Source organism: Ahaetulla prasina, chromosome 11 (genome assembly GCF_028640845.1).
Source record: "Ahaetulla prasina isolate Xishuangbanna chromosome 11, ASM2864084v1, whole genome shotgun sequence".
In the NCBI taxonomy this organism is placed as follows: Eukaryota; Metazoa; Chordata; class Lepidosauria; order Squamata; family Colubridae; genus Ahaetulla; species Ahaetulla prasina.
Genome location: NC_080549.1, coordinates 10,683,017 through 10,707,322, shown reverse-complemented (window position 1 = coordinate 10,707,322; position 24,306 = coordinate 10,683,017). Strand labels below are relative to the sequence as shown.

General features: G+C 41.6%; 1 protein-coding gene across 2 annotated transcripts in view; it reads right to left on the bottom strand.

Moving 5' to 3' along the window:
• Positions 1 to 24,306, bottom strand: part of DIAPH2 (diaphanous related formin 2) — a 415,247-nt gene that overhangs the window by 367,372 nt on the left and 23,569 nt on the right. Inside the window, exons 2-5 of one of the 2 annotated variants that reach the window (XM_058154563.1) lie at positions 16,688 to 16,720; positions 13,984 to 14,160; positions 8,504 to 8,608; positions 1,553 to 1,573 (exon numbers count right to left, since the gene is read on the bottom strand). In XM_058154563.1, the coding sequence (XP_058010546.1) occupies positions 1,553 to 1,573; positions 8,504 to 8,608; positions 13,984 to 14,160; positions 16,688 to 16,720 (336 nt within the window). The remainder of the gene's footprint in view (positions 1 to 1,552; positions 1,574 to 8,503; positions 8,609 to 13,983; positions 14,161 to 16,687; positions 16,721 to 24,306) is intronic. The other variant, XM_058154564.1, reaches the window with a different exon arrangement.

Below are 24,306 nucleotides of genomic sequence, written 5' to 3'. Positions count from 1 at the left end.
TGTCCCAGTTTCTGTCAACCTAGCAGTTCGAAAGCACGTAAAAAATGCTAGTTGAAAAATAGGGACCACCTTTGGTGGGAAGGTAACAGTGTTCTGTGCACCTTTGGCATTGAGTCATACCGGCTACATGACCACGGAGACGTCTTTGGACAGCGCTGGCTCTTCGGCTTTGAAACAGAGATGAGCACCGCCCCCTAGAGTTGGGAATGACTAGCATGTATGTGCAAGGGGAACCTTTACCTTTATCTTTTTAGCTGGCTTGTGAGCTAAAGTCAAAGAGGAAAGCCAGATTCCTTAAAGACCACAGGATTCGCTTAACAACTGGGCCAAAAAAATGGGGCAATCTAATTTAATAACTGCCTTGCTCAGCAACCTAAATTTTGGGCTCAATTGAGGTTGTGTGTTACACATTCCCTTTCATGGTCTTCTTTTATCTATTCCTGTTCTAATGCAAGGGTGTCAAACTCGATTTCATTGAGAGCTTCATCAGAGTTGTGTCTGACCTCCGGAGGTGGGGAGAACAGGCATGGCTAGGGAGGACATGGCCAGCTCAACGTCCTGAAGCCCTCTGCCGGCTGGAGCCAGTAGAGGCACTGTGGGCCAGTCCTTCACTGTTTCCAGGGCAGCCCGGCAGGCCAGATCTAAGCACGCCGCAAGCTGGTTCCGGCCCGCGGGCCTTAAGTTTCACAGCCCTGTTCTAATGGATTTGCAACATATTTTAAATTTCTGATTGTGTGTATGCCACCCAGTGTTACTTCATATAGGAGAAAAGCAGACAGAGCTGGGGGGGGGGTGGAGTTAAACAAATCATCAGCTTAGAATCGTTGCGTTCCCACAAGCATTCCAAGTCCAAACATTCCTGAATTCCGTTGAGCCTTATCTGGCATCAATTTATTTATTTATTTATTTTGTATTGAACTTTAGTTGATTAGATTCTTATGTATAAAATTAAATACATCTTCTATGCTACAAATGCTCCTGATTCTCTGAAAACAAATTACTTTTCCGGTCTCACCTAAAATCTCGGGATCAAAGACTAAAACTACACAATTGCTATGAAATATACCTATGTGTGGCACAAGGTTCCTTACTAAAACTGGGGATCTAAATTAAGACTGCACACTTCATCTTACATCTTACTAAATCTAATAATTTTGGATTCTCCCACAATATGTATATCAGCACACCATAAATAGCAACATAAATGGAACTTGTTAGTGATCAATCAGTCAGTTTAAGAATGGAACTGATTTTTTATTAATCTTGACATTCTCAATTCATCAAATTCTCAATTATCCCCTCCCAAGGCTTCATTTGTATTTAAGAGACCACAGATTTGTCACAGGAAAATTGGGATGAAAATACTTAAATTCGATTTCATATTATCTTAAATTTTTTAGGCCAGAATTATATTGAAGATGAATCTATTACAGCAGATTAGAGAGACATGCAAATAGTCGATATAAGGTATAATAGTGGCAAACCATCTGTCAATTTTTACTGGTGTTATGTCATGCATTTGAAGTTAAAGACAGACAACTGATATACTCACCGAAACTTTACTTCCAATTATCTGCATGCAGTGATCAACGGAGAGAAGTGAGAGCAATGAACAGAAACAAAAAACAAAAAGTACAATAAATAAGCTGAAGCATTTCACACAACCCACCAAGTGTTTAGGATTTAGTAAATTGTTAAAAGATGTTTAAAATTAAAAACAGAAATATTCGTAAACAAGCAAGTCCAAGAACTATAAAAAGAGATTCTTTAATTGCACACACCCATAAAAAGTTTAACCTAGCAAAAGAAGGACTTGTTTGATTAAGAATACAGTGTATATTAGTGCATGCAAAAAAAAAAGAACAGTGAAGAATTCATCGGGCAGACATTTTTACGAAAACTGCCTCTTGTTCCGGAGAAAAAGCTTGTTACAGGTTAGACAGCTGCAGCAAGCAGACTAAATTGCAGTGGTACTTTTATTATGTTTTCACTCTAAAAATTTAAACAGCTCTCTATTTTCGTTCAGTGCGTCTACATAGAACGCCAGTCATAATAAAGAGTTGCATTGTGTTCATTTTGTAATTAACAATTAATTACTATATATAATTTCTACCTTCCCACCTTTGAAAAACAAGGTGATTAGAACTACAAGATAATTGTCTTGTTCTGCAATTATCACACCAAAGGGCTCACAACAGGAGAAAACTGTGCTGCTGACTCAATTCTAGACCTGATTTCTAACGAGAATGGCTAGAAGAACGATAACATGATAAGGAACAGCCAAAAAAAATGGAGAATGAAATGAGCCAATCTTAATCTATCTATTTATCTCTGTCTCCAGTCTTTCTTTCTCTATCTGTCTGTATCTATCTATCTATCTATCTATCTATCTATCTATCTATCTATCTATCTATCTATCTATCTATCCATGGCTCTTGTGGTACAAAGAGATATTTGCGTCATCATTAAAGTGACCAGATTTCAGCCATGGCAAAGCGGGACACCATTGATGGGGGCGGGGGGGGCTGCGCATGCGTGCTGAGTCTTGCCACCTGCCTGAAGGAGGAGGAGCGGCTGCTGCTTCTCCGCTCTTCCAGGCAGGCTCGGCTCTGGCTCTCCTCTCTGCTCTTCTCTTTCTCTCGAGTGAAATCAAGCGGCGTCTCTCCTCCCTCTCGCGCCCCCTTCTCCGCCACTCCCCCTTCTCCGCCTCCTCCTCTTGCGTTGTCGCCTCCCATTTTCAGAATGGGAGTGAAAAAAAACAAAAATCGGGACTTTTTGGAATTGCAGCGGGACTGTCCCACCAAAAGCGGGACGTCTGGTCACTATAGTCATCATAGTTCTAGCAGCATCCTGGGAAAATTCACACAAAGCTAGCTAAACTTCTGTACAACCTCCTGTTGTATGATAATAGCTGGTCGGACAACATTTAAGGAGCTATAGATACAAGCCAAAAGGGATGTGGCAGCTCAGTGGCTAAAACACTGAGCTTGTCAATCAAAAGGTCGGCAGTTCAGTGGTTCGAATCCCTAGTGCCACGTAAAGGGGTGAGCTCCTGTTACTTGTCCCAGCTTCTGCCAACCTAGCAGTTCGAAAGCACGTAAAAAAAATGCAAGTAGAAAAATAGGGACCAATCATCACCTTCTCCAAGCAGAATATAGTCATGATAGTGACTTACTGTTCAACACAGACCTAATACTGTATCTTTCGCCAAATATCACTAGATGGAATGTTATTATTCAGAGAAGAATATCTGATACAGGGAAAACATTTTAATGCATTCATACAATGGAATACAGGGTCAAGAGGCCAAATGCATACCAGAAACATCTGAGTTCAAGTCCCCATTTAAATATAAGGCTTTCAAATTCAAATACCTGAAGAATTGTCTAACTGCAACCAGGATTAGCCTGGTCTCCTCTCCGCAGACAAAACGGGCATGTTGAAGACCCCGCAAAACAAGGAATTGGCTATGTATGCAAATCCACTTAAGGTTAGGTCTCCATCAATTTAGAGAGTGAAATGAACATCACCAATGGTTTTGTAGCACATCAGTATGCTTAGGTATGCTCTGACTTTTCAAGCACGCCCTATCTACCTGTCGTGGGAAAATATATGGGAAAATTCCATGGGTGGGTGGGGAGGAGAGCAAATCCATCTAGGGTTAGGGTTAGGTCTCCATGAATTCCGAGAGCAAAATGGACATTGCCAATAGATTTGTAGCGGTATGCTTAAGAGGGTGCTGAGTTTTTGAGCCCAACCTATCTACATTTCCTGGTACAATACATGGAAAAATCCCATTGGGTGGCAAACCCACCTAGGGTTAATAAATTTGCAAGGTAAAATGGACATCACTAACCAATTCATAAGGCATCAGAATGAGTAGGAGGGCTTTGATTTTTCAAGCACACCCTATTTACCCGTTATGGTAACATACATGGGAAAATCCCATTGGGGACCAAATTCATCTAGGGTATTGTGACCCGTCGGTGGTCAGCACAATCGGACAGTGAGGAGGTTGGGGAAGAATATGAGCCAGTCCTAGGGGCTGGGGAAAGCTCGGATGAGGGCTCTGCACTGGAGGCAGAAATGGAGCTAGACAGGAGTGAGGCAAAGGAACAGCTGGAGCCTGTTCCCAGTGTGCGTATGCACAGAGCTGCCAGAAGACAAGAGCAACTCAGAAAGCAGGGTCGACTTGGGAGTAAGGCCACAGGTGGACGATGAATGGCCCCTCCCATAGGGAATAAAGAGGAGCAAAAGGGGAGGGATGTTTGCAGGAGACGATTAGTTCACTTAATTGGTTTGTGACTCTCTGAGACGCTTTGCCAAGTTTTGAAGATATCGGCCTGGCAGCTCTCCAAGCCAGATAAGGTCTGTGACTGTAAATTCTCCCTTGAAAGACTTTGCTGGATGTGAATGAGAGAAATTCACAGTGACTTAATAAAAAGGGGTTTTTGTCGGGATAAGGAGTCTGCTTCATGCTCTGGGGAACGCCTAGGTCAGAACACCTTCTTTTCTGCTGTGGCTCCTGCTGTCCCGCAATCTACACTACCATATTTTAATCCTTTTTTAAAATATATATATATATATATTCTGAAGCACCAAAGTACTTTCCCATTCACGGGAAACTTGACAGCTGTACCTGCATCGTGGCTAACTGGTACCTACTGCCTGCACTCTAATAAAAGCTTTGATGGTTGGAAATGTTTGCTTTCCCACGATTAAGATTTCCCAGTTTGTTCTTTTTCTACCAAATCCAACGGATGAAGTGATATACTTGTATGAATGAGATGGAAGCGAGGATGTTTTGCAATCCGAGATGCCTAGGCAGCGATAGCATATAAATAGAGGGGGTTTCTTACTTCCTGTTTTTATTGATGTTTACTCCTTTGTCCTGTTTTTGCACTTTGCGTAACGTTGTAAATGTTGTACCTTGATGAAGCTATCTTTTCTTTTATGTACACTGAGAGCATATGCACCAAGACAAATTCCTTGTGTGTCCAATCACACTTGGCCAATAAAAATTCTATTCTATTCTATTCTATTCTCACCCCAAAAGGGACCAGCCTGATGGATATTAATGCATGTATACGTGTACAGTTGAGTGTACTATTAAAATGCCTGCATGTGTTCAACGTCGCATTTAGAGTTGCTAGCCTTCTGTTCCCTATTTACAAACAAACCGAGCAAAAACACGCCCGTAATCTCATTTAAGAGTTTGCTTTCATATAACACATGAGTATTCATATAGCGTTATCTCCATTCTGCATTCTGATTTAGTTGTGTTAGAATTTATTCTAATTCTGCCTTTAGGTATTTGGGGGGGGAAAAAGGGAACGGAATGCGCAAGCTCGCGTCTCCCAAATTCACCTTAACTACAAAATAATAACTTGAGCACAAAACTGAGGAAAGATGTTGAGGTTTTTTGGCGCTTCGAAGTAATGTGAAGCCCTATCCATCCTGTAATTCTGTCTCAAATAGGCTAGGGGCACTAAAAGCACTTATCAGTGGAAACATATTTCTGCCCTCGGATAGCCAAGCGAATTGAAGAACGTGAAATCATTCTGGTTGTGGTACCAGCTTGTAAAAAAACATTGTAAAAAAAAAAAATGTGCCTGGCTAGGTGGCTCAGTGGCTAAGACACTGAGCTTGTCGAACAGAAAGGTTGGCAGTTCGGCGGTTCGAATCCCTAGTACAGGTCTCCTGCGTGAGCAGGGGGTTGGACTAGACGACCTCCAAGGTCCCGTCCAACTCTTTGTTACTGTTACCCGTTGCCGGAAGATGAAGAAGAGAAACTCTTGCTCTTGTTTTCATCTTACGATGTTTCCTACTTTGCTTGTTAGGGTAGGTGTAGTAAAAGCCATTTTGCATATAGGATGTCATCTGAGAAAGCCTACATTACCTTAAGTAGTGAATAATAATCCTGATATTATCAGGATAAATTGCGTCGCTTAAAAATACCGTGCCATATTTTTTTCCTTCATCAATATAGAAGAATATTATGGTAGGTATTAAATAGTGCTTGACATACGACCACAATCAAGTCCAAAATTTATGTTGCTAAGGAAGATATATGTTAAGTTCTGCCCCATCTTTCTTGCCACAGACCTTAAGTGAATCATCAGTTGCTAAATTAATCTAGTTGTTAAAATGAATCTAATTCCAGTTGTTAAGCAAATCTGGCTTCCCCATTGACTTTGCTTGTCAGGAGGTTGCAAAAGAGGATCCCAGAACACCGCAAACCGTCATAAATATATGAGTCGGGATCAAGCATCTAAATTTTGATCACGTGACCAAGGGGATGCTACAACGGTCGTAAGTGTGAAAAACGGGCGTAAGTCACTTTTTTCAGTCCTGTTGTAACTTCGAACAGTCACTAAATGAACTGCTGTACAGTGTGGTGGTTTGGAAGTCACCGAATGCAGATTTCTTTTAGCAGGACGCAAGCAGTATAGCCTGGGGATCATTTCAGCACTTGAAAATGACATTTATTTATTTTTTTGCATTTATATCCCGCCCTTCTCCGAAGACTCAGGGCGGCTTACTCTATGTCAAGCAATAGTCTTCATCCATTTGTATATTATTTACAAAGTCAACTTATTGCCCCCAACAATCTGGGTCCTCATTTTACCTACCTTATAAAGGATGGAAGGCTGAGTCAACCTTGGCCCTGGTGGGACTTGAACCTGCAGTAATTGCAAGCAGCTGCTGTTAATAACAGACTGTCTTAGCAGTCTGAGCCACTCAAGGACCCACTCAATTAATTTCAGGACTTCCCTTGAAGGTCTTGCCAAAATCACATCTTTCTTGAGTACAGCATTTTTATAAAGATATCTGAAATGCAGTACTTTTAAAACTCGAAAACAAAATGAGTTACAAGTGGCTTACCACTGCTTGTTTAGCAACAGTTCAGATTTACTAGAGCATTGGGGAAACACGTGACTTATGATCAGTCCTCGCACTTACGACCACTGCAGCATCCCCACGGTCACATAGTCAGGAAACTGGCCGGCTGTCAGGGTTCTGATGGATGCCCTAATTAAATCATGAGCCTCGATCCAAGCTTCAAAAGAAATCCAGTGACTTATTAGAAGCTCCATGTCGGCAGGTACCCAAATCAAGCCAACTCTGACCCCACGTAATTTACCGCCCTAAATCATGACCCTGTTTCCCCCCTCCCTCCAGGGTGTGTCATCAATCACATTCACCAACAGAGCAATTTCACGGGATGTAGAGATCACTTCCCTCCGGCCGCTGTGGGTAACCCTGGGAGACAGCCTTCAGAAAGATATGTCTGGAATGTGCTCCTGTCTTTGACAGCCATGTTGCTTCATCAGTTTCCCATCCCCCTTGCCTATGACAACTTGAGTGCAGGCCAGGGATGCTTTGCGAGTTGACATCGGTATTTATGACAGCTGAAGCATTCTGGAGTCACTGATGAGCATTTGCAGCCTTCCAAGACAGCGTCCAACTAGTCAAGTCAATGGGGAAAGCCAGGTTCAATTAATGACTGCATGATTCATCTAACAAGTATACTGATTCACTTAACAACCATGGCAAAATAGGTGACAAAAATCAGGTGTGACTTAACTGAAACAACCCGTTTATGGCCCACATTGTTTAGCACCTGAAATTCTGGTCCAATTGTGGCCGTTAAATCAAGGACTACCTACTCCATGCAATTCCGCAGCCTAAGAAACTTCATTGGCCTGGCCTAAAAAGTACAACTTGTTTCAAAGCGTGGGGGTGGGTGGGAAATGTTTCCGATTTGAGTTCAACACAACCGGACCGACAACGGATTGCTTTGTTAGGCCATGAAAGGTGTTGCTTGGCCTTGCAATCTGTATTTTAAAGCAATCAATTAGAATCGAGAAGCATTTTGTAAAAGCTATTTTTACAAAAAAAGCGTGGCTTGCACAACGCATGCAGAATTTTGTGTAACAGTCCTAACAATCAGATTCCTCTTGAACCCAAACAGATTTGAGCATCACAAGACAGGATAGGAAACATCCCAAGAAAGAACAGCATAGGAAAACGAAATCATTGATCCCGGCAGTTGTTTTATTTTTTAAAAATAGCATCAAATTTATCGCATCAGTCAACAAGAAAGCAGTTAGGAAAGATATTTTTTGCACTTTTAAGTCAGAAAGTCCCAGGGTTTTTTTTGCTTTTGCTTTTTGCTATCATGCATGCAAGAGACAGTGTGGAAAAAGCTTGATAATTATTCCAGAGCAGTGGATTTAAAATACTTATTGGTTTACTGTAAGGAGAGAATCGTGTTTCAAATTGACTATCCGGTTGTGAGATATGCAATACATTCTAATTAAGGCTTTTTATCTACCCTTGAAGGCATTTTAAAGGATTTCAGGAAGGAAGCTTTGTAGGTGCTCTTAATAACGATAAACTGAAGCAGAAATTCGGAGATTTGGGTTGAAAACTGCAGATGTTGTTAAGAGTATTAGTTTGACCTATCTTGGGAAGCGAGGAAGGCAGGAAGTCTACTTACAGATTTGGCAGTTGCAGAAATGTACTGGACAACCATTTCACGTTTCGTGGTCAAATCTTTATTCCGTAAAGGAGCTTTTCGTTCTTCATTTAGATTCATGTCTTCCTATAAATAAATAGGCATAACATTGCCAAGATTGGATTATTATGTCATAGTTTTTAACTTAATCTTCATGACTGCAGATGCTAAGAATTGCTCTACATCTATTGCAAAATGTAGGGTTGACTGGTTTACTTGAGACAGACGATATTCCTCATCATTATCCTAAGCTATTAGTTTGTGGAAAAGGCTTTCATGTGCACTTCAAACTCTTCCTTTTTTTTTTTCTTTTTTTTTTAGTCCCCATATCTTACCCAATGCCAAGACCAGAATTAACACAAGGCCGGGAAGAGATATATGTCTCGGCTCAAAAATTGTTGTAACAAGTCATCAAAGAATATTTATTCCACCAGAAACGGAGAATGGCTGGAAAACAGTATGAGGGTTGAAGGCAGCCATTTTGTCTGCTATCTCTCCTACCTCATTAATTTGCACATTAAAACAGTAGACAAAACTTTGGAAACAAGCGTTACCATAACTTGCATTAAACACGGCTCTCGAGGTTGTTGTCAAGCCTGAATTTGATTTGGGTGTGGGATTGTTTGTATCTTTGGCAGGGGTGAAATCCAGCAGGTTCTGACAGGTTCTGGAGAATCGATAGTGGAAATTTTGAGTAGTTCGGAGAACTGGTAGCGGAAATTTTGAGTAGTTCCGAAAACCGGTAAATGCCACCTCTGGCTGGCCCCAGAGTGGAGTGGGAATGGAGATTTTGCAATATCCTTCCCCCAGGAGTGGGGAGGGAATGGGGATTTTGCAGTGTCCTTCCCCTGCCATGCCCACCAAGCCATGCCCACAAAACTGGTAGCAAAAAAATTTGGATTTCACCACTGATCTTTGGATACGCTAATATGAATTCAGTATGACACAGTTTGGAGTTGAAGGAGAATAGAGTTCTCAGTCATAACATCATAGCTAGCCAATGAGTCACGCACATTCCAATGGCTGGATAACCGGAAGAGGAGGAGAGAAGTCACCAACCAACCAGCTCCCATCTTGGTTGGAAAAGGTGACAGTTTGTTTTGGAAACTTGAAAATCTGAAACTTATATTGAAGTGAAAAGCCCGGGAACTTCAGTACTGGCTTTTCACCAGTTAGTACCAATATGGTGCATCTAAATAAATTTGTACTTTGACAAACCGGAATGCCTCGGAATTCAATTTGTGATGGATGCATTACCTGGAACCTGACAGTTGTCTTTTAGGAGAACGAATCCCAGATTTTAAAATACTTACCACTGAGGAATGATTATGGTAAACATAATTTAATGCCAAGTATACCTTCCAATCAGTCTTAAATTTAAGCAGCATATATAATGTACATATACAATGCATCTAAGTTTTGTTTACATAAGAGTTTCAATCGGTCTTAGACCAGTAGAAGCAATGTGCCCATTAGTGCTTAAGATTTACTATCTTAAGAGACAGTGAATAAAAATTAAGACAAATCTAAAATAGGTTTATAAAACAACCTGTCTAGAAATCCATTTGGAATGAAGTCCAAATGGAACAACCTATCTCTAGGTTATAAAGGAGCATCTAAAATTATATAAAATGGGGTATCATGTAAAATTACAAAAATGTGACAGTATCTAAAATTTATATAAAGTGTGATAACATATTAAATTAGAAAAAAATGATAATATCAAAGACTAGATAGTATCTCTGTAGATACTATCTAGATACATAGTAGTATCCATGTATCTAGATATATTACATTTTATAGCAATAGCAATTTTTTTTTTTTGTTTACATTTATACCCCGCCCTTCTCCGAAGACTCAGGGCGGCTTACAGTGTATAAGGCAATAGTCTCATTCTATTTGTATATTTTTACAAAGTCAACTTATTGCCCCCCCAACAATCTGGGTCCTCATTTTACCTACCTTATAAAGGATGGAAGGCTGAGTCAACCTTGGGCCGGGCTTGAACCTGCAGTAATTGCAGGCTTTGTGTTCTTAATAACAGGCTTTGTGTTCTTAATAACAGGCATTACCAGCCTGCGCTATTCACCGGCCCTTAGACTTATATACCGCTTTATAGTGCTTTACAGCCCTCTCTAAGCAGTTTACAGAATCAGCATATTGCCCCCAACAATCTGGGTTCTCAGAAGGATGGAAGGTTGAGTCAACCTTAAGCTGGCCAGAATCGAACTCCTGGCAGTCAGCAGTCGGCAGAATTTGCCTGCAATACTTCATTCTAACCATTGCGCCACCATGGCTTTTGAGCTAATAAGTTAGCCGTTACATCTGCATAGCAGGAACAGGTCCATGAGGGGTCCGGTGGATCCCACATGCTATGATACAATGCACGAGTAACATGCATTGTAACAAAAGTCAGTTTATCTATGACCAACATCTGGCCAACTCTGAGAAACCAGGATATCTGCTGATCAGAAGGAAGATCAATCTGGTTACAGTCCTGCTGTAAAAAGAGCTATGAAGAAGAAGATTCTCTGTGGATTCCAGAAAGACAAAGGCGGAGTCTTTCAACGCCTGGTCCTTTTTTATATTTGTCATCTGATACTGCAGAGGGGATTGTTGTGGCCTGCAGGGGCTGGTGGCAGACTTGGACGATGAGGAGGTTGTGGAGGAACTTGGGCCAGCTCTGGAGTCTGGAGAAGGCTCTGATGGATGCTCTGCATCAGATGCAGAGATAGAGCCAGGGCCGCCCGACATTTCCCAGCCACCGGAGAGGCAGCTGCCTTTGGAGGCTGAGATAAGTGAGGAGGAAGAACAGCTGGGGCCTGTTCCAGATGTACATATGCGCAGAGCTGTTGGGGGAGGAGAACAACTGAGGACAAGGAGTCAGCTTGGGAAGCAAGGCACACGTGGACGCTGAACGGCCTCTCCCTGGCTGAGGAATAAATAGAAGGAAAGAGGAGTGGTGGTCATAGGAAACAACAGTTCGGATTTCTGAAGATTTGGCTCATCATGTTTCATGCCTCAGAGACTGCTTGCCAGAACTTACTTTGCCTTTTGTATGGGAGCTGTCGTGTCCCACTCCTCCGCTGACGGCCGGGTCAGGGAAATCCGAATCAGGCGTGCCTCTGCAGCTCTGCCAAAGTCCTAGCAAAGTCCTCAGGGCAGGCAGGAGACCAGAAAGTGACTTCAGCAAGATATGTTTAGACTTTGCCTGACTCAGAGAATGCCAGAAAGCAGGTCCTTTATATAGGCCATGGGGTGTGGCTCTATGACTCAGCACTTATCCAGGCCTGCCCCTCCCTTCCTTCTGTTGCCTCCATCTATCAAGTCTTCTGACGCGAGGGTCACTCCAGTCTGCAGCTGTTGGCAATTGACCTCCCTCAGGCTCACATGCTGTGGAGGAGGGGGAGGGATCTAGTTGCTCCATTTGCCTGGGCATGGAGCCAGAGCTGGGGGCTGGAGATACTTCCTCCTCTTCAGCCTGTCTGGGCATGGAGCCAGGGCTGGGGCCGGGAGGCATACTAGGACATTCCTCCATGTTCGGAAGCAGATAAGAAGGCCCCGGCTGTGGTGAGATCGGACGAGACACAACAGGAGCTCACGGCCTGACAATTATTGCAAGGAACTGATAAGGTCTGTTACTGCAGTTAACTCCTTGAAGGACTAACGCCTGGACTTTTCGGTGGGTGGATGCAATTAATTTACAAAGAGAAAATAAAGGGGGGCGGTTTTCGTGACAAGGAGTGTGTTTCTTGTTTCTGCTAAGGCTGGGTCAGAACAGGGAGAGAAAAAAGATTGTGAATGGCTGGGTGTTTCTAGTTTAAAGTACTTCAGAGTTTTTTAACAGAACAGAATTCATCAAAAATCTAAATGTATGTGACACAAAATCACAGGCTGGTCCATTCCCAAAACAGGGAGTCCATCCAGAAATGTCGTATTGCAACACCTATTAACTAAACTAGATTCTTGTTTGTCTTTTCATGCATGCTTTGAGAGGAGAGTGTGCTTGCAACGGCTTTACTACTTGGATTCTTCAGCTCCGTCACATGTAAAACTGCACACAAAGCGGGATAGGGAAATCCCAAGGAATTCACGCGAATGTATTCGCTCACATGAAAAGCAGTAGCTCAAACAACCTAATTGCTTGCTTAAATAATACAGGGCACCCGCATTTCCACTACATTAAGGCCCATTAAAATGGAAAAGCATGTTGATGCTTGACTCCTTGTGGCATATGACCACTCATCCCTATGATTTTTCTTGACATCAGTATCACAGCGGTTTGCCAATGCTCTGTTTTCTGATTTTTGTAGACGATCATCCCTGTTATTTTGCTGGTAGTCTCCAGCCAAGGACTAACCACAAACACACAGAGACAGTTGCCAAGAGGCAGACAAGTTTGGCCAACAACCACTGTCAGCTGAGGCTCTTCACTCTAAACGAGAGAACAAATAGATCTCCAATATGTTACTTCCTGCAAGATAGCAAGCAGAGCTTAATCCACGGATAACAACTGAAGGCGTCCAGTGATTATCATGAAACTATCTCACAAAACTTTCACAAAAGGGACCTTTTAAAAAAAAGAAAGAAATAATATAAAAGCTGGTCTTGAAGCAACAGCAACCTACAGAAAATAAAAACAGCAAAATAACACCTGATCCTTACAATACTTTTTTTTTTTTAAAGGCTTGAGCATTATCGACCAAAACCTGCACATTGCCATCCTCAACAGGGTGATCTTCTGTTATAGTGACTAAGGTTGACTCAGCCTTCCATCCTTCTGAGATCGGTAAAATGAGGACCCAGACTGTTGGGGGTATTGTGGTCCACCAACAGTCTGCGGAAGCTGGCAGCGGAATCGGACAATGAGGAGTCTGGGGAGGACAATGGGCCAGTCCTGGAATCAGGGGAAGGCCCGGACGAAGGCTCTGCGTCATAGGCAGAGATGGGGCCAGGGCCATCTGGGAGCGATGTGCGGACTCCGGAGTCCAGAGGCAGACAGCAGAGAGGCAGAGGAACAGGAGGAGCCTACTTTCTATGGAATCTAAATCGCGCGGCACAGCTATTCCCCCCCCCTCGCTGTTCTACTTACCTTCAAATGGCTCCTTTTTCCGCACTGTTTGGTACGCATTGTGCATGTGCACACAGCATGCATTTGATACACGAACAGCATGCATTTGGTGTACGCTGCGCATACATGGACACAACATGCATCTGGCGCACGCCACGCATGCACAGCGACCTGTGGAGGATTATACCACTGCTTTCTAGTCCTCTACTCAAGAAAATCAACGCCAAAGCCTGTTAGAATCCTCCATCCTCAAATAGTCAACTTTTAATTAGCGATTTCACTTTTCTTATTGAAAGGAACTGTTTCATTCAGAAGTTTGATAGATCAATGGCACAAAACCATGCTCTGTTCGTAATATAGACAGACGTCCATTGAGAATATTAAAACTTACCATCATTTTCTCAAACAGGTCCATAACTTCTTTTTCCGATAAATTCATTGAACGTTCATCAAACAGCGGCTGAGCCACTGGCAATTCGTTTATAGAGGCCGGTGAGTCGATAGGGTGCTGGATAAGAAGTCTTTCCTTTTTGACTCCAGATTTCCTAAAACTAGTTAATCTGTCCCGCTGCAAAAAGAAAATAAATATTCTTAAACGTAGATGTCTAGGAGTAAACGCATGGACGCACTACTTCACATGCTAACAACACAGGAATAATCATGCCCCAAATTAAGCCATACCGCTTATTTCTGAGACTGTACTTCAAGTGCTTTGTTTTTTTTCCCTAATCGTGGTTATTGGACAGAATCAAGATATGTGGTTTATTAAAATAGAGAATCTCCAGATCTGGAACCAAGTAACTTTTGAAGGAAGAAAAGCTAAGTTTAAACCGAGCCGATTCTTATTCTGCATCTATTTCTTCTGCTATTAATCAATAAATAAGGCACAATTTGACTGAGATTCTAGATGCACATTGTTCTCTGAAGTCTTTTAGGCCAATACTAAATCCTACTTCGTGTACAAAATTAAAATAAGGTATTTAAAGAAAGAACACTTAGATTTTGAGAACATTTTTACATATCTAACACTTATTTTTGTTCTTACATAATCACACTGCACTCAGCTTCAGCTGGAGAGACATACCTCATCATCTAAAATAACATTATTTCCATAAACTGGTAACTGGAGAATGTTTAATAAGCTGAACGCAAGTCCCTTTTGTAAGGCCTGAACCATGGCATTTTTAAGGTCCTCCATGATACAAGTACAGTCTCATCGTAGAAACAAATCAGCTGTAAAAATGCCTTACGTAAGATAAAAGTTACATGCTTCATCACATTAGTCGAAGATAACATTAAGAAGCGCGATGTTGCAGGCAAAGGGCCTTAATCTATTGTTTCTCTCAGCACTGCATGCATGCCCGGTTATGTATTAGTAGAAAAGAAATCTATTTTTTTGTTTTTGCTTAGCCGGAATATATTCAGTATAAACGAGGGTCAGCAAAAGGTGGGAGCCACTTCGGATGATGGGAAAACCTTCATGAGATGAATGAGCTGGGTTGCAGCCTGGTGAAATTCAAGAGGGTTTTACTGGAACAGGCTATGGATGGCAATACATCCAGTGCTCCAAATTTGCAGCAATGGCTATTTCCCTCCAAGAAGGTGTGAATTTATAGTATGGGTTGAATCAGGAATTATTTTTTTTTTAATAAACAGATCAGTCATAGCCAGGGTGGATTTGATTTAAATCACGATTTAAATCACTAGTAAAAAAGGCTTGGTTTAAATCAACTCGATTTAAATCATAATTTTTGAACAGCAACTGTTGTATCTGCGCCCCCCCGAGCCGGGCCTCCTGCGAGAAAGTGACTTGAAAAGTGAGGAGGAAGGGCCGTTAGGACTTACCTTGGGAGCATCGGCTTCCCTGGCTCAGCTCCAGGATCCAGAGGCAGGCCAGGTGGAAGAGATAACAAGCCCTCCGTCCCCTGACTCTTCCCCCCCCCCGGCCACGCCTCCAGACCCAGCTGATGACAATCAGGCCTGGCTGGACCCTAGGTTTCGTAGGCAGGAGAGGCGGGAACAACAGAAGCAGGGGTGGGGCAGGCCTAGGAAGTGCTGAGTCATGGAGCCACACCCCACAGGATATAAAACCAGCAAGGGCTGCTATGCCTCTTTGTAGCAGGCAAATCAACTGCTTATCTAGAGCTGAAGTACTGTTTGTTCCTGGGTGGCTCATTGGCATCAAGGGAGATAACAGAGTCACTTGGCAGACGCTCGCTAGTTTGCTGCCAAAGCTGATAGTGCCGGCTAATTAAGCCATCACTCGGACGGAGGCGAAGGAGGACAGAACAGCAACTGTCATCACTGTCCCTCAGCAGCTCCTCCTCTGACCCGTTGTTGACTCACCAAGAGTCCCAATATTGCAGAATATATAGCCTCATGCTACATAACTAAGCTCAGTTTCATTCTGAATAAACTAAATTATTAATGTATCTTCAATAGAGAAGCATCTTTAAATAGATTTTTAGTCCAAAAAGCGTTTTATGAAAATAAATTTGATACAAATAAAAATCCGATTTAAATTTAAAAACAAAACATCTTCAATAGAGAAGCATCTTTAAATAGATTTTTAGTCCAAAAAGCATTTTATGAAAATAAATTTGATAAAAATAAAAATCCGATTTAAATTTAAAAACAAAAAATCTGATTTAAATTTTAAAAATTGATAAAATTTAAAAGTCAATATTTTTTTTTATCCACCCTGGTCATAGCTAAGGCTTCCATAATTGCCATGCGGGCAGCACAGATTAATAGCCCAGGTTGATGATGTCAAAGCTTTTTTGGACTCAGAATACAACATAATATCAGGCGACTTTATCTGCTTCCCGTTTTAGAAGACTCGTTAAAATTATGTCAACACATGGAAGGCTAATTTTGATCTGCCATGGCAACCAATTTGATTTCAAGATTTCCCTGGAATACAAATTCTCTTTGGCTGGAGGTGACTTCTTCTTGTGACCCTTGTGTAAGAGCCAGTTAGGATGTTAGTGGTTATTAATAGGAGCACATCATACATCTCTATTTATAATTAAGGTTATGCGATATACTGTAAGCAACATGCACTAAGAATACAAACCCACATATGAGGATCTTACCACGTCATCTGCCAAAGTTTTTATCTGTAGATTCTATTCAAATCAAGAAGACAAGAAAATGTGCGTTACCTAGCGCAAATCAAATTTAGAGATCCTGCTTTTCATTTGCATTGAAACCTTTGGTTATTTCTCACTAAATAGCAGCCTCAAAGTATCAACCAGGGTTCGGACCGGATCGCCTGATCCGGTAGCAATGGCGGCAGGTGGCTCAGAGAACCGGTAGCAAAAATCCCTGCCCCCACCCCATGCCCAGCTGACCTGCGTAATCATCAGAGGTTTTTTTTTTAACTTTTAAAAGCATTTTTTTCTTCGGCCGAAAAAATGCTTTTAAAAGTTAAAAAAAAGCCTCTGATGTTCGTGCGGCTCAGCTGGAATCGTCAGAACCTTTGGAAAGCATTTTTTCTACAACCTGTTCGGCTGAAGAGGTTGTAGAAAAAATGCTTTTAAAAGGCTCCTCTGACGATCCCAGCTGAGTTGCCTGATCATCAGAGGCTTTTAAAAGCATTTTTTTACAACCTCTTCTGTTGCCCAGTCCTGGTCTTAACCCATCTATTCCACCATTCAACTTTCCAGTTTTCACCATGAAACCTGTACAAACAATATAAACTACAGGAGAAGAACAGAAACAGAGAAAAAGAAAACAACGCTATTTGGTATGATATATTATTTTCACTCTGCCCATTTAGAATCAGCACAAATCAAGAGCTTGTAATTGGAAAATTGGGTCTGTAAGATATGACGTTTTGATCACTAAGAATATCATGCTGCAAAACCTTAAGATGAACGCTCAAAATATAATGTAAAATAAGAAGATAATTTTTAAGTTAATTTGGAAGTTTTGATAATGCACTTGGCCAAACTATACAATACAGTCCTAAAAGTAGAATGATGGTTACATAGGCACCCTCTCCCAATTCCTTCCTTCCTTCCTTCCTTCCTTCCTTCCTTCCTTCCTTCCTTCCTTCCTTCCTTCCTTCCTTCCCTTCCCTCCTTCCTTCCCTTCCCTTCCCTCCATCCATCTGTTGTGGTCCACCAGCAGCCTGCGGACCTGGCAGCGGAGTCGGACAGTGAGGAGTCTGGGGAGGACAATGGGCCAGTCCCAGAGTCAGGGGACAGCCCAGACGAGGGCTCAGCGTCAGAGGCAGAGATGGGGCCAGGGCCATCTGGGAGCGATGTGTGGACTCCAGAGCCTCCAGAGGCAGACAGCAGAGAGGCAGAGGAATAGGAAGAGCCTGTTCCTACTGCATGCATGAGAAGAGCTGCCAGAAGGCAAGAACAGCTCAAGCAAAAAGGATGACTCGGGCCAGCAACGAGCTGTTGGGTTCTTTGTAGAAAAGCAATGTTGATTCCATTGCTTCTTGACAGCATCTCTTGAACTTTGTGGGGGGTTTGCCAAGAAAAGTCTTTGGCAGGTTGCCAAAGATAACAAAGGTTGGTGATAAGGCCAAAGGACTGTTTAGGAAGAATTTGTTTTGGACTAAGCTGAGAATGAATTAATTCTCAGCTATTTTAATAAAATAAGTTTGTTCAGGACTGAATTGTGTTTGGTAATCACTACTTGGGCCTCAGTCACAACACTTCCAACCTTCCAACCAATCTTCCAACCAACCAACCATCCAACCAACCAGCCTTGACTTCTATGGCTCGAACTACCAGACTCCTCCTTTACCAAAATGTTACTATGCTTTCAGAGATTCTTAGAAAACAAAAGTATAGAATCTACTTTACTAGAATGGTCTTCACCTACTTCGGACAAAGCAATGTAACGCACGGATGATAGAGACATCATGGGAAGTTATAGGAACTAGATTACTAGATTACTTTTTGGTAAATGACTACTACTATCTCACTGGTTACACCTAACCTATTTGCTGATTGATCTCCTGAGTACATTCTCAACATTCCAAATGTGCTCACCAGCACCCCCTCACCCCAGAATAACTTACTTCTAATCAAGCTTAGCTATCTTTGCGTTTGAACACAATTCTTCATGATGCAATTTGAGCTAGGGTGGTATCGTAATTAGGATCTTGGATTGGAATTGGGAGGAAAAAAACAGATTCGTGTACATCGCTGGCCATTGTTCAATCATCAACGGGCCTCTGTGGCTCAGATTGGTAAGACAGTCTGTTATGAACAGCAGCTGCTTGCAATTATTGCAGGTTCAAGTCCCACCAGGCCCAAGGTTGACTCAGCCTTCCACCCTTTATAAGGTAGGTAAAATGAGGACCCAGATTGTTGGGGGCAATAAGTTGACTTTGTATATAATATACAAATGGATGAAGACTATTGCCTGACATAGTGTAAGTCGCCCTGAGTCTTCGGAGAAGGGCGAGATATAAATGCAAATAAATAAAAATAAAAAATAAAAACTCTAAACCAGCCATCCTCTCCCACTTCAATGGGAAATGTAGGAAACATGTGAGAAGAAGCACTATGCATCTGACTTTGCACAGAGACTGTCGCATATTAATTAATTAAAATGCAGGTAGGTTCTACAAGTATTAAAGGCTTTTAAAGAGCCACTTCTTTAGGAACAGAAACCTAGCTTGAAATGATTTACCAGCTTGTAAAATTTGGAATTTTACTCAGTGGGGACGTGGTGGCTCAGTGGCTAAGACGCTGAGCTTGTCGATCAAAAGGTCGGCAGTTCAGCGGTTCGAATCCCTAGTGCTGCGTAATGGGATGAGCTCCCATTACTTGTCCCAGCTTCTGGCAACCTAGCAGTTCGAAAGCAGGTAAAAAAAAATGCAAGTAGAAAAATAGGGACCATCTTTGGTGGGAAGGTAACTGCGTTCCGTGCACCTTTGGCGTTGAGTCATGCCGGCCACATGACCATGGAGAGGTCTTCGGACAGCGCTGGCTCTTCAGCTTTGTAACAGAACACCCCCTAGGGTCGGGAATGACTAGCACATATGTGCGAGGGGAACCTTTACCTTTAAAATTTGAAAAAGTCCTTCAAACTATGACATAGAACTAGCAATAGCTTAAAAAAAATTTTTCCTCATGACTCGGGGGTCACTGCTGCTTAAGTAGTAATCTCTTATTCTAGTAAACAAACACATTTTCTCTGGAAACAGTAATAAAAACTGTTAGGTGCTTACTCTCATCCAATGTGCCACCTAATCTCATTTGTTTCGTTTGACCCATACAGATGTGAGTAGAACATTTCTTCTTTTATGTTATGTATTTCAAACCATTTTTAGAAAGGACACGCAGCACTATATTTCTGTTTCATATCATAACTCAAGCAAAGCTATTTTGGAAAGTGAGTTTGGAGCTATTGTTGAATTCTGGACGTATTCCTATTATTATTATTACTATTATTTTTCAGCAATATGCCACATTTTGTATTAAATCCTGCCAAACTTGTGTATTCCAATATATTTTATTTATCAATAATGCATCAGGGGCTGCCCCAAAGAAAAGGGAGTCAAGCTATTCTCCAAAGCACCTGAGGGCAGGACAAGAAGCAATGGGTGGAAACTTATCAAGGAAAGAAGATGTTGGATAACCATTTGTCTGAAGTGGTGTAGGGTTTCCTGCCTAAGCAGGGGGTTCGACTAGAAGACCTCCAAGGTCCCACCCAACTCTGTTATTCTATTCTATTCTTCAAAGCTCATCACAAACCAGAGAACAGCTATGAGCTTTAACGATGACTGATTAATCATTCCTGTAACAGCACAGGAAATCCTTAGTGTTCCATCAATATAGCCATCTCAAAGCAGACATAATTCAAGTTGTAACTAGTCAATTATTCCAACTAGCCGTTCTTGAAGGACGACTTGAAGTCTACCTTCCTTAACAAGCTGAATTCAATCTCGCTTTAATTGCCCTAACCGAGATGAACAAGTTTGGTCTAAAATCCACTTTCCTTCAACAGGCCACTAAACTGCAGGGGGGCGGGGGGTTTGAAAAAATAACACAGATCACTTTTTCTATCTATTTAGAAAATCGAATCCATGCTGGATAGGGCATAAGCAAGCAATTTCTACCCTTAATGTTTGCATTTATTTCTAAAAGTGCACCGCTTAGAGAAAATGAACGAGCTGACATGGAAGTGCAACGTGATTTTGGTGCTGCTCAATTTGAAAACTCCCTGTACCGTAAGAGGCCCAGTCTACCCACCGACCCAGTATTTAATGATAGACAGGACAAAAAGATAACATATGTGAACATATAGCCTGACCTTAATTTGCTACTTTAGAATCGTGTTGGTTAAATTTCAACTTGCACAGCACTCATAAATCAGATAATGAGCGTATAATGTAAACAAATCTTCTGAAGCAATGCTGATGCATTACTAATTAGTAAGCTCTGCCCCCCACTCACAAGAAAGTGTATAATCTTATTTAATGAGTCATGAGTTTTACCAAATGGGATCCATTCCAATTAATTCCACTAGGAGTCTCCACACAAGTAGGAACACAACCAAGGACACATTGCAAAGGGAACCGGAAGCCACAACATCTGGGAAACATAGAGCAATACACTAGAAAAAGACCCACAAAAGCAAAAAAAAAACAAAAGGAGGAGGAGGAGGAGGAGGAGAAGGAGGAGAAGGAGGAAGAAAGAAAAGCCACAAGGACCACAATCTGGGACAACAAAACTGGACCTTCCGCCCACAAAGAATATAATTTGCTTAGCCACTGTAATTGACTGGACAAACGAACGATCCAATTGTGGTTTTTAAGGGGCGGGGAGAGAGCACATGTTTTACAAAAATGATGGTGGCTTATCCCAACTAGCAAAGTTTAACCCGAAAGAACAGCACGTGAACCACAAGCCATAAGCTTTTCTCGTGAAAAAGAAAAGAGGGTTAGGAAGGACTTCAGAAGTCATTAAAATCAAGCAATTTATTCAAATTGCACCAAAGACCAATTCCTTGTCCAATCATACTTAGCCAATAAAGAAGTCTAGTCTAGTCTATTCTTTCATTCCAATATTTATTCTATTCTATTCTGTTCTATATTCTATATTCTATTCTATTATCTATTCTTTCATTCTAATATTCTATTTTTTATTTTATTAATTTATTTGTAACAACAGTATATATAAGCATAAGCATGAAATAGCTATACGATATATAATCATATATATAAGCGTAAGTATGTAATAACTATACGAAATTGGATACAATCAAAAGGAACATTCTATTCTATTCTATTCTATTCTATTCTATTCTATTCTATTCTATTCTATTCTATTCCAAAGCATATTTCATTGATTATGTGCCATTTGAGTCCATCTCAATAGTTAAGAGACCACAGACTATAGCTAGATTTTCTTCAGGACAATCTGTCCTCAGCATAATTTATAAGGGCTTCCGAGCTCTATTGTTTCCATTAATTGTCAAATTGTCATCAAACGAGAGACAATTTCAATTTTTTTTAAATATCTCTGCGCAAGAAAGAACTCTAAGAGTGTCAAGTTCGCATACTGGTTAAGGAACCAGACTAGAAACTCGGGAGACAGTGAGTTCTAGTCCTGCCTTAGGCATGAAGCCAACTGGGCAACGTTGGGCCAACTAGTCTCTCTCGGCCCTATAGAGGAAGCAATGGCAAACACTTTCGAAAACTTGCCAAGGAAACTACAGGAACTAAGTCCAGGAAATCGTCAGGAGTCAACAATGACTCTCACACACAGAGACTATATAAGGTCTGCCACAATCTGCAGGCATTTTGCCATGTTACTTAGAGGGAAACATTCCTGAAACCATCCTACTTTTTTTTTTCCTTTCCTGGTGTATTTCCTTTCCTGATTTATTTCATCAGTTAAATGTTTTGCCTTGCTCACAATGTAGTACAAATGCCCACTTCTGTCTCTTACTAATGCTGTAATGATTTTGTAACAATCTTTGCTTTGCTTCAAGAATAAACATAATTTGGAGGTTCCTAATAAATTTTACTCATTCGGTATCCCAGTAATACTGTCATTCACATGAGGAATGCCTCGTGTTGTGTAGTACCGACAATAATCTTCTACAAAGAGGGAATAAAATAAACAAACAAATAAAAATGGCATGGTGAATTTCAGATATGACAGCGTTAGATAAGTAAAACAGCCTAGTGATTATTAGCTATTCCTATACGTTGCTACTAGAATAAAATAGAATTTTTTATTGGCCAGGTATGATTGGACACACTAGGAATTTGTCTTGGTGCACATGCTCTCAGTGTATATAAAAGAAAAGATACCTTCATCAAGAATCATAAGGTCCAACACTTAATGATAGTCATAGGGTAAAAATAAGCAATCAAATTATATTAGGAAAGAGTCAATATAAATCGTAAGGATTCAAGCAACAAAGTTACAGTCATACAGTCATAAGTGGAAGGAGAAGGGTGATGGGAACGATGAGAAGATTAATAGTAGTGCAGATTTAGTAACTAGTTTGACAGTGTTGAGGGAATTATTTGTTTAGCAGAGTGATGGCATTCGGGGAAAAACTGTTCTTGTGTCTAGTTGTTCTGGTGTGCAGTGTTCTATAGCGTTGTTTTGAGGGTAGGAGTTGAAACAGTTTATGTCCTGGATGTGAGAGGTCTATAGATATTTTCACAGCCCTCCTCTTGACTCGTGCCGTATACAGGTCCTCAATGGAAGGCAGGTTGGTAGCCATTGTTTTTTTCTGCAGTTCTAATTATCCTCTAAAGTCTGTATCTGTCTTGTTGGGTTGCAGAACCAAACCAGACAATTATAAAGGTGCAGATGACAGTCATATTTGGGTTGATTGACCAAGAATAATGGGTGGATCTAAAACTGAGGGTCTAGGCCATTGATGGCAAATCTTTTCGGCACTGAGTGCCAAAAAGGGAGTGTGTGTCTGGGCCGCAACCCGGAGGAGCCACTGCCCAGGGCGCATGCCTGCGACCGAAAATGAACTTCCGGTTTCAGCTACTGAACCGCTGGTTTCAGACAGCTACTCCTCCAGGTCTCTGGTGTGCATGCGCACGCAATGATCAGCTGGCCGGCGAGCATGCTCACGCAGGAAAACGGAAGACCAGCTCTTCCAGTTTCCAGCACTGCCGCATGCAAAAAGGCCAGCTGATCGTTGCGCAGGCATGCACGCCAGAAACCCAGAAGAGGAACGAGCGACGCCATGCGTGCCACGCAACATGGCTCCGCGTGCCACTTTGGGCACAGGTGCCATAAGTTCGCCATCACGGGTCTAGGCTTGTGTTAAATGGAAAGCTAAGAATTTTCTTTTTCTTTCTTTCTTTTTTTCTTTCCATCAAAAATTTGAGGAAGGGAGAAACGCAAGAGCTCACACCTCACACCTCATTTCGGACATTAATACAATTGAGCGTGTCCAGAAATATTTCACAAGAAGAGTTCTCCACTCCTCTGATTACAACAAAATACCTTATGCCACCAGACTTGAAATCCTGGGTTTAGAAAATTTAGAACTCTGCCGCCTTCGACATGACCTGAGTATAACTCATAAAATCATCTGCTACAATGTCCTTCCTGTCAAAGACTACTTCAGCTTCAATCGCAACAATACATGAGCACACAATAGATTTAAACTTAATGTGAACCGCTCCCATCTTGATTGTAGAAAATATGACTTCAGTAACAGAGTTGTTAATGCCTGGAATGTACTACCTGACTCTGTGGTC